General features: G+C 51.5%; 1 protein-coding gene across 1 annotated transcript; it reads right to left on the reverse strand.

Moving 5' to 3' along the window:
• Nucleotides 1–206: 206 nt before the first annotated feature.
• LOC308150148 (pre-mRNA-processing factor 40 homolog A-like) lies at nucleotides 207–10,276 on the reverse strand (the record flags this gene model as incomplete). The annotated part of the gene is made up of 3 exons (XM_080523010.1): nucleotides 207–280; nucleotides 1,875–2,954; nucleotides 10,261–10,276. The coding sequence occupies 3 exons, from the start codon at nucleotides 10,274–10,276 to the stop codon at nucleotides 207–209; spliced, it is 1,170 nt and encodes a 389-aa protein (XP_080379136.1).
• Between the last annotated feature and the right edge of the window lie 2,462 nt (nucleotides 10,277–12,738).

Below are 12,738 nucleotides of genomic sequence, written 5' to 3' on the forward strand. Positions count from 1 at the left end.
CCTGAAACTACACTTATCTCTAAGCGGGCAGCCGAGACTATGCTTCCAACCGGAACTCTGTCACAACTACTATCACGCTAAAAACGACGGAACCTGGTGGTGAGGAAAGTTTAAAGGGATAACGCCGCCCTCTCAAGGCCCAACCCACAGTCTCGTCCAATCGGGGGAGGAGTGAGAGGGAATCCCAGCACGTCAGTGTTAGTGGCTCAATCTCGGGGGAAATCCAGGGGGCGGGGCGTTCGTGGTAGGCGTCTGTCGATCGATTGGCTGGTCCGGTGTGCTGCGGGTAGGGGAGAGGGGGAGGCAGAATCAGCCGCCAGACACATACAATAAGCGGCAAACCCTGGTGTTGCTCAAATCACACACAAGCAAATGGTAGTAAGACTTTCCTTTGTTGTGGTGATTTGAGGGCGTTGTATATTAGGTCTCTCGCCGATCTCCACACTGCATGGTCGGCTGGTCCAGTCCGGTGCGCGCGTCGTTCGAGCCCTCCGATGTCGCCGTTGCGTGGAAGGAACGTCGGGTCTCTCGTGGAACGGAAGCACCGGCATTTATACTCACTGTAACCAGGGAGTAGCTAAAAGGACTGTAGAATTTAGGAAGGGCTGGTTATCTAACTAACTCTGAGCTAAATAGGCAGTGTAGGAGGATAGAGGTAGGGGGCGCCAGCAAACCTTTAGACTAGCATTACCATCGTTAGCATTAGCATGGGAATTAGCATTAGCATTAGCATTGGAATTAGCATTAGCATTAGCATTGGAATTAGCATTAGCCTTAGCATACAAACAACTACACACACGGTAACGGTATCCCATATGAACAAACACATTTATTTACATAACTGATGTATACATCCCCAGATATATACACTCCCTCCCCGCCGGCCACACACACACTCAATCACTCACTCACAGTACCTAGCCTGGAAAGGCTTAGAGTCTGGCGCTGCAAGGAGCGCGTTGAGGCCTTGTTGGAGCTCGCATGTGCTTCGAGGAAACAGCAGACAAAGGGGGGGGGGTGACGTAGCAACGCGAAGGGAAAGGGCCTTCTTCGTAGTCCGCGCCGAGGTGTGAAGGGCTCAGGTCCGGGTGGTTCACGGTAAACTCCGATGGAGTCAGCGTTCGGTCGCAGTCCGCTCGTGGAGGCGACGGTTCTGTCCAGTTCGGCGTCTCGCTTGGTCCAACGTTAACAGCCGGCTGCTGGCAAGGCTGTCTAACGGGGACACAACTAAACGGGCTATCACAGTTCTGAACTCGATAATCACTCTTGGTCTTCAGCTTCAGCACGGTGTGCGTGTTACTGAATCCGCCATCTTAGATTGACTTCTCGTTACTTCTCTCTCGTTACTCTCTCTCTCTGATTCTCGTCACACACTGACTCACAGACCACTTCCGTCTCTATATATACACCACCGAACCTAGCATCCGGGTCACGGACACACCCCGGATATACTACGTCATCAAACATATACATAAACATTACAATAACAATACATACACCTTCATAAACGTACAGGAATAGTATAGAAAATAATAAAGAAATAACAGGGGCAAAATAGGGCTGGTTTGGGGAAACTAAACTGGCTCTAAACTGTGGGCCTTCACAACAGCCGCCCCATGAAACCCTCGGTTTCAGTTAACTAGGGAAGGCACACTGGCTAGGCTGCTCTAGCAGCGTGAGGTAGGAGGTGATAGTGTCCTTCGTAATTTGAGGGAGCTCAATCAGGCGTGCCACAGGTCGGGTGTAAGTGCGACCACCAACGTCCACGATGGCCGTCCGCACCCTTCCATCCGGACCCGGCAGGACCTTGGTCACTCTGCCTGTCTGCCAGGCGGCGCGTGGAAGGGACTGGTCGATCACCAGTACCACGGCACCTTCGGACAAGTTGTCTCTCTCCCTCAGCAGAGTCTTCTGCTTCTCCTCCTTCTCCAGGGCGCGGATGTGCTCCTCGAAGCAGATCAGAGCGTCTTCCTTGTCCATGTTCTGCAGCTCCTCGTACTCAGCGAAGGTGGGGTTGTCCAGCAAGTACTGCTGGGCCTCGGACCAGGTGGTGCGGTAGGTGACGTTGGCCATGTTGTCCAGAATGTTCTTCAGCGCCTCCCAGTTCCTCTTCCTGAGCTGCTTGGCTTGTTCCTTCTCCTTCTTAGCCTTGTAGGCCTTAAACGCTTGCTTCTTCTCACTCAGCTTGGGCAGGGCGCTGTAGCGTGGGTCGTTGATGATCATTCTCATGGCTTGCTCCCATGACGCGTTGGATGAAACACCCTTCTCCTTCAGAAGCTCTTTGAAGGCCTGCTTGGCCTCCTCTTTTGGGTTCCACTTGTACGTTTTCTTCGCCAACTCCGGCCTTTCCTCCTTGGAGGCGTCTACAATACTGGCTGAGACTTCCATGGCTGACGTGTACTCGACGGAGTTGACGGGTGCGTCAATGCTGACCTCGGCCACGTGAGGGTGCATGGCCACCTGCAGGGGTTCCTCGGCAACAGCTGTTGCCGCCATGGCCTCCATGTCCATCATGGTCGCCATGGTAGCAGCAGGATCAACCTGAAGAGTGGGGACGGGGGCGGTGCCAGGAGCTGCAGCTTCTACCGTCCCATTCTCCTCCGCTTTGATCATCGCTTCAAGATCTTCCAGCTCTTTGGGCTTGGTCCACCGGGACTCCTTAGTCTGGGAGTTGTAGTAGTAAGGCTTTCCCGTGTCAGACTTGTACTCCTTCCACGGGCACTTAGACAACATTTGCTCAGCAGGAGATTTCAGGTCGTCTGGTTTCTCCCCTGAGGACTGTTTAGTCTCTGTGTTGTAGAAGTAGGTCTTCCCATCCAGAGACTTATGCTCTGTCCACAGAGACTTCTTCTTTGGTTGGTCATCCTGTGGTGAACCATTTGTGGTACTAACTGTTCCAGGTGCACTGGCAGCAATAGATTCCACTCCAGGCGGTCCGGTTGGTTGGTTTGCTTCTTCGGTTCGGACATGGAGGGATGACGTAGCTCTCCCGTCTCTATCTCTCCCCTCGGTAGCGCCTTGGAGGGCCCACCCAAGCGCAGTCTTAACAGCCATCGGGCAGCCTCGTGGTCCTCTCAGCGGAGGACGGAGCGACACGATCAGTTCAGCGTTGTCCGAGCCGATGAGAAGGGTTGGCTCCGCTCCTTCTATCGGATGTAGGTCTACTCGCCGTAGGTGGGAATATCTTGCGCGTAATCTCTCCAGGGGGTAGTCGTAGCGGGAGAGCGCTAGCTGGTCTGCGGTGAAGACATTCCGAAGCCGATATCTGTCCGACGGCCGCCCCGCCGGGGAGATAGAGAAGTTGATTCTCGCCCCGGTGACCTCTTTAAGGTCGCGACGTATCGTGCGCAGAGTCAGCTTCTCCGCAGTCCCTTGGAGCCCCAACTGGCGCACTGCCCCCTGGAGAAGGATGGTCCGTTCCGACCCGTCGTCTAGAACGGCGTACGTGTCGTACACAGCGTTGTTGTGGTGCAGTCGGACCTTCACCACCTTCAGTAGGACCTTGGAGCCGCTGCTCCGGGCTGGGTCTAGGTAGTAGACAGGTGTTGCCTCTTCCGGTGCGCTACCGGACCTAGGGCTTCTGGTGCCCTCCGTGGACCTGGCGAGGGAGACCTCGTGTAAGATGTTGAGGTGGACCTCCTCACAGCGGTTGCACTTTCTCCTCAAGGTGCAGTTCTTAGCCAGATGGTCGCGCCCACAGTTCCAGCACCTCTTGTTCTCCTCGAGCCACCTCTGCTTGGCCTCGGTACTCAGGTTGTTGAAGTCACTGCACTCATTGAACCAGTGCTCGCTGGTGCAGTACGGACATGGCGGTGGACCTCTCCGTCCCTTTTGATGGGGTTGAGAGGAATCCTTTCCCTCAGGTCGGGCTTTCCTCTCTCTCCGAGGCTCCTCCTCCGTGTGCAGCACTCCTACTGGGCGTCCTCTGTTCGAGCTCGGCCCGTCCCAGCGGTCTCCCTTCTCCCTCTCCTTCTTCGGCTCAGCGTAACCCATGGCGTCTACGTTGGTGTCATGCACTTCCTCCAGTAGGAACTCCGCGAAGGCAGCCATGCTCAGACCCAACTTCCCGGGGTTACGAACGCGCTGCTGTCGCCGGAACCTCTCCTGCCGGAAGCGTGGGATCTTGCGGAGCAGCCGCTCTACGTTGGAGGTGCTGTTGATCTCGCTGGCGCCAGCTGGGCCCTGCGTCTTCAGCATTCCAACCAAGGTGTGCACGCGGAGCGCGAAGTCATCCAGCGCCCGGTCATCCTTGATGGGGGCCTGCTGTTCGAGGGCTTGCAGTTCAGCAAGGGCGTGGTTCCAGGGACGACCGTAGCGGGCATCCAAGTCGGCGAGCGCTCTGGTGTAAGGTGTCGGTGCGGAGGCATGGGCCAGAACCATGTTGTGGGCTCTGGGGTTCCTCACATGCTGAAGGAGAATCGCATATTTGTAGGACTCTGAGCAGGAGTCGTCCAATAGCGTGTCTAGGCAGATGCGTAGTTCCACATACTGGCTCCTGTCCTCGTCCTTGAAGAAGGGGAACTTGGGTCCCTCCACCTGGGGAAACATCCTGTAGTGGATGATCGGGGCTGGAGTGACGGTCTGGGTGTCCGGCCTGCATGCATTTTGGTGCACTGGAGGACCTAGGGGTGTGCTACGCTCTTGGGGGATGGCTCCCCTCCCGGGCAGCGACGCTGGCTCCCTCTGGGCCGCGTAGCGGTCGGGTCCCTGGTCCTCTTCCTTCCAGGTGGTCAGCTGGGCCTGTAGTTGGACAGTCATGGCGGGGGTCATGGAGCCATCGGCGGGGGGTTCAGGAGATGGCACTCGAGAGGGCCGTGCGGAGGATGCTCTGGAGCTACGGGCCGACGGAGCTCTGCTGATGCACACGTCGCGCATGGTCTGCAGCATTTCCTCCATCTTCTCCGCGTGCAGTTGCTCTCTCTCCATCTTCTCCGCGTACAGTTGCTCTCTCGCCATCTGCCTCTCCGCCGCGCGTTCCGCCCCCTCCATCTGGAGGCGCTCGCGCTCGAACTGGATGCGTTCCCTCTCTAACGCCTCCTGGCGCTGTCTCTCCGCCGCACGTTCCGCTCTGTTCATCTGGAGGCGTTCGCGTTCTAGCGCCTCCTGGCGCTGCCTCTCCGCCGCGCGTTCCGCTCCGTCCATCTGGAGGCGTTCGCGTTCTAGCGCCTCCTGGCGCTGGAGGCGTTCACGCTCGAACTGGAGGCGTTCCCGCTCGAACGCCATCTCGGCCTGTTGGCGCATATATTCTGACAGCGCGGCACTACTCCCTCTGGAGTGTATGCTATCCGCCCCAGAGGCAGAACTGCCCACGGAAACCCTGGACCGGGAGGAAGCCACTGAACGGCAGGAGCTAGGTCTCGAGCGCGCCGTACTGGGAGGCAGATCGTTAAGGCTGAGGCCCTCCCTCTTCCGCCCGCAGGCGCTGTCGGACCGGGCCTCTCCTTCCTGCTCTTCCGTTTCTACGGCAAAACCCTGCTGTTCTGCCATCTCATCCTCAGGCTGGTGCTCGTTGATGGCTGTCTCGGTGCTAGCCACCCGCGCGCCGGTGGACACCTCGGCCTCTCCGACCACTGTATCCCGTGGAGTGCGCTCCTCACTACCACTCAGTGAGCTTTCGAGCTCAAGCTCATACTCCTGTAACCTCGGAGGCAACCGCGGGACTCTCTGTGGTCGTGGCTCTGGCTCAGGGGGCGGAGAAGGGGGGGTAACTGTCTGGTCTGGTTGGCTGCGCTCAGCCATGCTATCACTACACTACCTATCCGGCTCGAAGGACCAATTGTAACCAGGGAGTAGCTAAAAGGACTGTAGAATTTAGGAAGGGCTGGTTATCTAACTAACTCTGAGCTAAATAGGCAGTGTAGGAGGATAGAGGTAGGGGGCGCCAGCGAACCTTTAGACTAGCATTACCATCGTTAGCATTAGCATGGGAATTAGCATTAGCATTAGCATTGGAATTAGCATTAGCATTAGCATTGGAATTAGCATTAGCCTTAGCATACAAACAACTACACACACGGTAACGGTATCCCATATGAACAAACACATTTATTTACATAACTGATGTATACATCCCCAGATATATACACTCCCTCCCCGCCGGCCACACACACACTCAATCACTCACTCACAGTACCTAGCCTGGAAAGGCTTAGAGTCTGGCGCTGCAAGGAGCGCGTTGAGGCCTTGTTGGAGCTCGCATGTGCTTCGAGGAAACAGCAGACAAAGGGGGGGGGGTGACGTAGCAACGCGAAGGGAAAGGGCCTTCTTCGTAGTCCGCGCCGAGGTGTGAAGGGCTCAGGTCCGGGTGGTTCACGGTAAACTCCGATGGAGTCAGCGTTCGGTCGCAGTCCGCTCGTGGAGGCGACGGTTCTGTCCAGTTCGGCGTCTCGCTTGGTCCAACGTTAACAGCCGGCTGCTGGCAAGGCTGTCTAACGGGGACACAACTAAACGGGCTATCACAGTTCTGAACTCGATAATCACTCTTGGTCTTCAGCTTCAGCACGGTGTGCGTGTTACTGAATCCGCCATCTTAGATTGACTTCTCGTTACTTCTCTCTCGTTACTCTCTCTCTCTGATTCTCGTCACACACTGACTCACAGACCACTTCCGTCTCTATATATACACCACCGAACCTAGCATCCGGGTCACGGACACACCCCGGATATACTACGTCATCAAACATATACATAAACATTACAATAACAATACATACACCTTCATAAACGTACAGGAATAGTATAGAAAATAATAAAGAAATAACAGGGGCAAAATAGGGCTGGTTTGGGGAAACTAAACTGGCTCTAAACTGTGGGCCTTCACAACACTCACAATCATGGGAGTGGTAGTTGACAGAGTGCAGCAGCTTGCACTGGGCCTGGTCTTCAAGATACGCTACACCACAAAGACACCCAAGTACCTGTCAACATACTTCCAAAAAGTGAACAACGTCCACACATACAATACCAGAGGAAGCTCCACGAACCACGTTCAACCGCGTTGCACCACAAACAAGGGGTTAAACTCGTTTGCAAACTATGCAGTAAAAATGTGGAACGCCCTTCCTATAATCTTAAAGGAGTGCAAAACACTGCCCACCTTCAAAACCACTCTCAAAAAACATTTACAGGAGGCTGCAATCCGTAACTGGACCCTCTAAATAAAAAATCAGATTAAAAGACCCGAACTACCCACTGTACATACTTTGTGTTTTGTTCCCCGCCCCCACCTGTGGTGTATGTCCCCACCTGTCCTACCCGCTGTACATACCTAAAGTTTTGTTGTATTGTTCTTCCCATGAAGGATGTATGTTTATCTTGTAGATAGTACTAGTTATTTGTCTGTATTATCTTGTAGATAGTACTAGTTTTTTTTGTCTGTCTTACATGTAACGATGAATTGAGAATCAAGGACCCCAATTGAAATAAGCCAGTGGCCTTCTTGGGTTTTTATCCTGTTCTATATCGTGGAGCTCCGCCCCATAGGGGAGCTCTGCTCCTATTGGTTTACCCGCTACCTAAAGTAGCCAATGACTGAATTTTTCAATGCCTGCGCCCGCCTGGGGTGCTATATAAAGGGGTGTACTTCGCTACCTCATTCTCCCAAAAAGTTCAGCACGGGTTTATATCTGAAGACTGAGAAGGACGACTACTAAGACTGGAGAACCCGCCAGACTTTTCCCTTCAAGATATGGATCGTCCGCCGCCTATGGAGAAGTTCCTCCGGGACGCCTGCCGCTGCGACTTCCGAGCAGCGGAGGAGACTTTTCCCTTCAGCGATGGATCGTCCGCCGCCGACCACGAAGAAGTTCCTCCGGGACACCTGCCGCTGCGATTTCCTAGCAGCGGAGGACAAGCACGACTTCTGCCACGTCTGCCTCGGCCCCGAACATGCTGAGGCGGCGTTGGTCGCCTCCCCCAGCTGCCTCCCCTTCCACCTCCTTTCCGTCGCGGAAAGGCGAAAGGGGATGGCCTGGATCAAGGAGAGCGTTTTCCCCTGGCGGGCGCTATCTCGGGGATGCTATCCGACTCGAATAGCTCTGCCGATGATGCGTCCGGACAGGCCCCAGAGCGGCGTTCTGGGCAGGCACCTCCCCAAGTAGGGATGGTCCCGCCCGCTCAGCCGGCCCTGACACCACGCCGCCCTCACCCAGCTGAGTGGTCGGTGCCGGTGTCAGAATCAGAAAGCTCTGATGAGCTCGGTGCGCAGGCGGCGGCGAATAACATCGCCGTGTTTAACGCCGCCATTGCGAAGATCACCACAGACCGACCCAAACGGTCTGTCTGCAGCGGAGGCGGAGTTTCTGAGCAAACTCAGTGCCGCGACGACACGAGGCGTTATTACATCAAAAACCCCTCCATGTCTATCAAGACCTGGCCCAGCTCATGAGCGTGCGGCCGGTTCTTTGATTATCAGGCATAATAAACCTGCGTCAATAAAGAGCATTGTTACACATAACAAACACTCTTTACAGACGGTAAGTCAGACGGTAAATCCCTAAGGAGGATTTCCCATGGTATCTACCGGAGCGGAGACCCACCTGCCTTGTCAGAGTGTGGTCGAATCGCTACCGGTTAGAAACGAAGCGGAGACTAGCCCAGCTTACCGGCGTGTGGCCAGCTCTCTGCCTAGCGGACTTACCCCTATCACGACACGAGGCGGTATTTACATCAAAAACCCCTCCATGTCTATTCAAGACCTGGCCCAGCTCATGAGCGTGCGGCCGGTTCTTTGATTATCAGGCATAATAAACCTGCGTCAATAAAGAGCATTGTTTCACATAACAAACACTCTTTACAGACGGTAAGTCAGACGGTAAATCCCTAAGGAGGATTTTCCATGGTATCTACCGGAGCGGAGACCCACCTGCCTTGTCAGAGTGTGGTCGAATCGCTACCAGTTAGAAACGAAGCGGAGACTAGCCCAGCTTACCGGCGTGTGGCCAGCTCTCTGCCTAGCAGACTTACCCCTATCACGACACGAGGCGGTATTTACATCAAAAACCCCTCCATGTCTATTCAAGACCTGGCCCAGCTCATGAGCGTGCGGCCGGTTCTTTGATTATCAGGCATAATAAACCTGCGTCAATAAAGAGCATTGTTACACATAACAAACACTCTTTACAGACGGTAAGTCAGACGGTAAATCCCTAAGGAGGATTTTCCATGGTATCTACCGGAGCGGAGACCCACCTGCCTTGTCAGAGTGTGGTCGAATCGCTACCAGTTAGAAACGAAGCGGAGACTAGCCCAGCTTACCGGCGTGTGGCCAGCTCTCTGCCTAGCGGACTTACCCCTATCACGACACGAGGCGTTATTTACATCAAAAACCCCTCCATGTCTATCAAGACCTGGCCCAGCTCATGAGCGTGCGGCCGGTTCTTTGATTATCAGGCATAATAAACCTGCGTCAATAAAGAGCATTGTTACACATAACAAACACTCTTTACAGACGGCAGTCCATCCCTTTTCGAAATGACCCCACCTTGGGCTGTGCCATCTCCTCGGTGGGCAGCGGCGGCTGGGGTCATACAGAAATTCAAGCTTTTTCTGTCGACTGCACCACAACAGACGGCCCAGCCGCTGTCGTTGCTTTATGCAGAATGACTAGAAGGGACAGGTATTCTGTCGGGCTGGCTTGACAGGACATTGAGGAGGGGATATGCACTACAGTTCATTCAGCCTCCTCCGCCCTTCAGGGGCGTGAGAGAGACTGTTTTTTGTCCTGCCCGATAAAGACACGTGCGCTCCGGGAGGAGATTACGAATCTCCTAACAAAGGGCGCAGTGACATTGGTTCCGAGGGACCAGTGGGACATGAGATGGTACTCCCCGTATTTCCTTGTCCCAAAGAATTCGGGAGACATGAGACCCATACTAGATTTCAGGGTCCTCAACGAGAGAGTGGCGAAACGCCCCTTTCGTAGATACCTGAGGGTCGCGTATTTCGTGTGCCAATCACAGAGTGGCACAGGAAATTCCTACGTTTTGTTTTTGTAGTTTCTTTTCTCTGTTTGGTGATCAAGAATGAGGTAAAAACTCCTGGCCAAAGTTTAAGAGTATTTATTCAAAAAAGATAAGATCGGGTCCTCAGATTACAGGATCAGGTTTACACACAAACAGTCACGTCGTGGGCAGAGGACGACAAAAACAGACTGAGGAGCTCCTCAGCACAGGGTTTTACAGCGGTCTCTCAGCCAATCACATCACAGTATGTTCTTGGCCAATCGTGATCCTTCCTTCTAGGCCTCTGATTGGCCTATACCCTTGGGGGCGTGCATGTTCGTGTGTGTGTGTCTGCGCATGTGCGACAATTGCTTCTTAAATCTCCCCGCGATCATTTGTAATAATATGTATGTATATATATATAAAAATATACGTTAATATATGTGTAAGATATACGTTATATAAGAAGGCTATTAATGTGTAAAAATATACGACACATCCCCCCTCGGACCACCCAGAGGGTGTTCCGAAACTAAATGATCACATAAACCAAAACAAAAACACAAACCTCACATATCACAGCTAAGAAAATATAAAAAAAAAAAAATTAAAAAAATAAAAAATAAAAAATAACTATTAAGAACCCAAAGACATCATGCAAAAAATAGAAACCAACCAATAATAAAAAGAATCTTGAAAATAACAATCACAATTAAACTAAACACAGTCCATCATGCACAAATTAATATAGAAACTTCCAACGACCGATGTTTTCTTTGTCCTTGAAGCGCCAGGGACAGAGGTTACTAGCACATGAACCCAGTTGGAGAACAGCCTTTACCGCTGTCTCAGATTGATATCCTTTCCCAGTCAAGAGCGTTTTCTTCGTTGTGCTAGGAACAGAACCGCTTTCCTATCTTTGCATAACCACCACACCACTTCTCAACTGACATCAATCACATGATATAGAAAGAAACAAACAGTAATCGAAGCAAATAATCATAAAACATCACTTAATAAACAAATCATCAAAGGAGGAAACAAAATCAGAAAGCAAAACAGAATCCAGCTTTTGCTCATCAGCTACGTTGGTCAACATTAAAGCATTAATAGGAACATCAGAAATACACTTTCCACAACATTTGATTAAAATACCAAGTAACATAATACAGATGATAATGACAACAAAAATAATAGCGACGGACCTGATCATATTACCAATACCTGAAAAAGCAGAATCAAAGAAATCTAACATATTCCAACCGTGTTCTTTATGTAAATCCTCTACACCCTTCTTGTTAGATTCATGAAAATCATACAAAGCGTTATCAGAATCCGAAATATAACTGCAGCATTCACCGCCTATCAAAGCACAAGTACCACCCTGACTGGCCAAAATAATGTCCAAAGCCATTCTATTTTGGAGAGCTACATTCTTAGTTTCAGTCAATTCAGTGGCCAGGGCAGATACTACAGCATCCGAAGCATTAATGTGTTTTTCAAGAACGGATGATAGGGCACTTAATTCAGTCTGAGAGTTGTAGACACCATAACTTGGGAATATTAGGCCAAAAAACTTCTGAGCGGTAGACAACGCCCTACGACTACGATGGGTTGCTTGTTTGTGAAGTACAGACATCTCCTCCCGAGTAACTTTCCTAATCAAAGGTATCAGATGAGCCAAATAACAAACACCCTCAATCAAAGCAGGAAGCTTAGAGAATGCATCATTATCACACACAAGAAACACATGTTCCGGGAGTTGAAGCTCCGTACCAGGATACAAGAACATGGTTCCACCTATACAAGACGCGGCCCCTAACTGACGAACCGCGCTGCTCTTGGGCCGTACTTGAATGTCAATACAGGTTGTAATATTTACGAGAGGCATGACTTTAAGCTGCGTGGTGCCTTTCTGCCGTCTGGTAGTATTGGTATCATGTAATTTCATTTGAGGCACCATAGCACAATCAACAACTTTACATTTCAATCCAGAAATAACAACTGAACCCCTCCACCGTGTAGAAGTCACACTCCCAGAACATGACAGATGAGGACTCAATGCAGTACCATTTAATTGAGCGAACATAGCTTGGATAATATATATCTTCTTCGGACCTGTTGGTTGTGACAAATGTGTAAGCCTATCAATAATAACCTTCCCCACACCGCTAGGCCTATGGTGTTTGTTAACCGCTGCTGTCAGACGTTCCAACACACCAATATCCACACCTGCATAGGAAGAATTTAAAGGAACCAGAATCGTGCTGGGCTGACAAGAAGAGCTCTGGTTCTTGCCCTGTAAAACAAATGGGGCTAAACCCTGCCAATTATAATGAAGCCATTCTGCTTTAGTTAACGGTATGGGGAAAAACATAGGAGCAGACGCACTTACAGGGACCTGTTGACAAATCCAGCAATCAGAATAATTCATTTTTGAAGCAAAATCTTTCATGATACTAGTGGCAGAATTAGGGTGGGACCGTGTCCCCAGGTGATTAGAATCATACAACAAATAATCGTCAGTAGCGACTACAATCGCCTTCGTAGGAGCCTTCACAGCAACATTTTCAACCTTTCCTGATAACTCAACGTGAACATATTTATGCACAAATTTCTCACAGTCCAACCTATAGTGGTGTGGAAAGTCAGGCTTGGTCCTACAAACTTTGTCCTTGAAATTGTTGGATTTACTAGACACCTGTTCACCGATATCACGTCTAGCACACCAATACGAGTTCAACACCTGGTCAACATTAGTTAATGTCACACGAGTTTCTTGCGTGTTGCTTGAGTG

This window comes from Nansenia antarctica (assembly GCF_963989245.1).
Source record: "Nansenia antarctica genome assembly, chromosome: 2".
Taxonomy (NCBI): Eukaryota; Metazoa; Chordata; class Actinopteri; order Argentiniformes; family Microstomatidae; genus Nansenia; species Nansenia antarctica.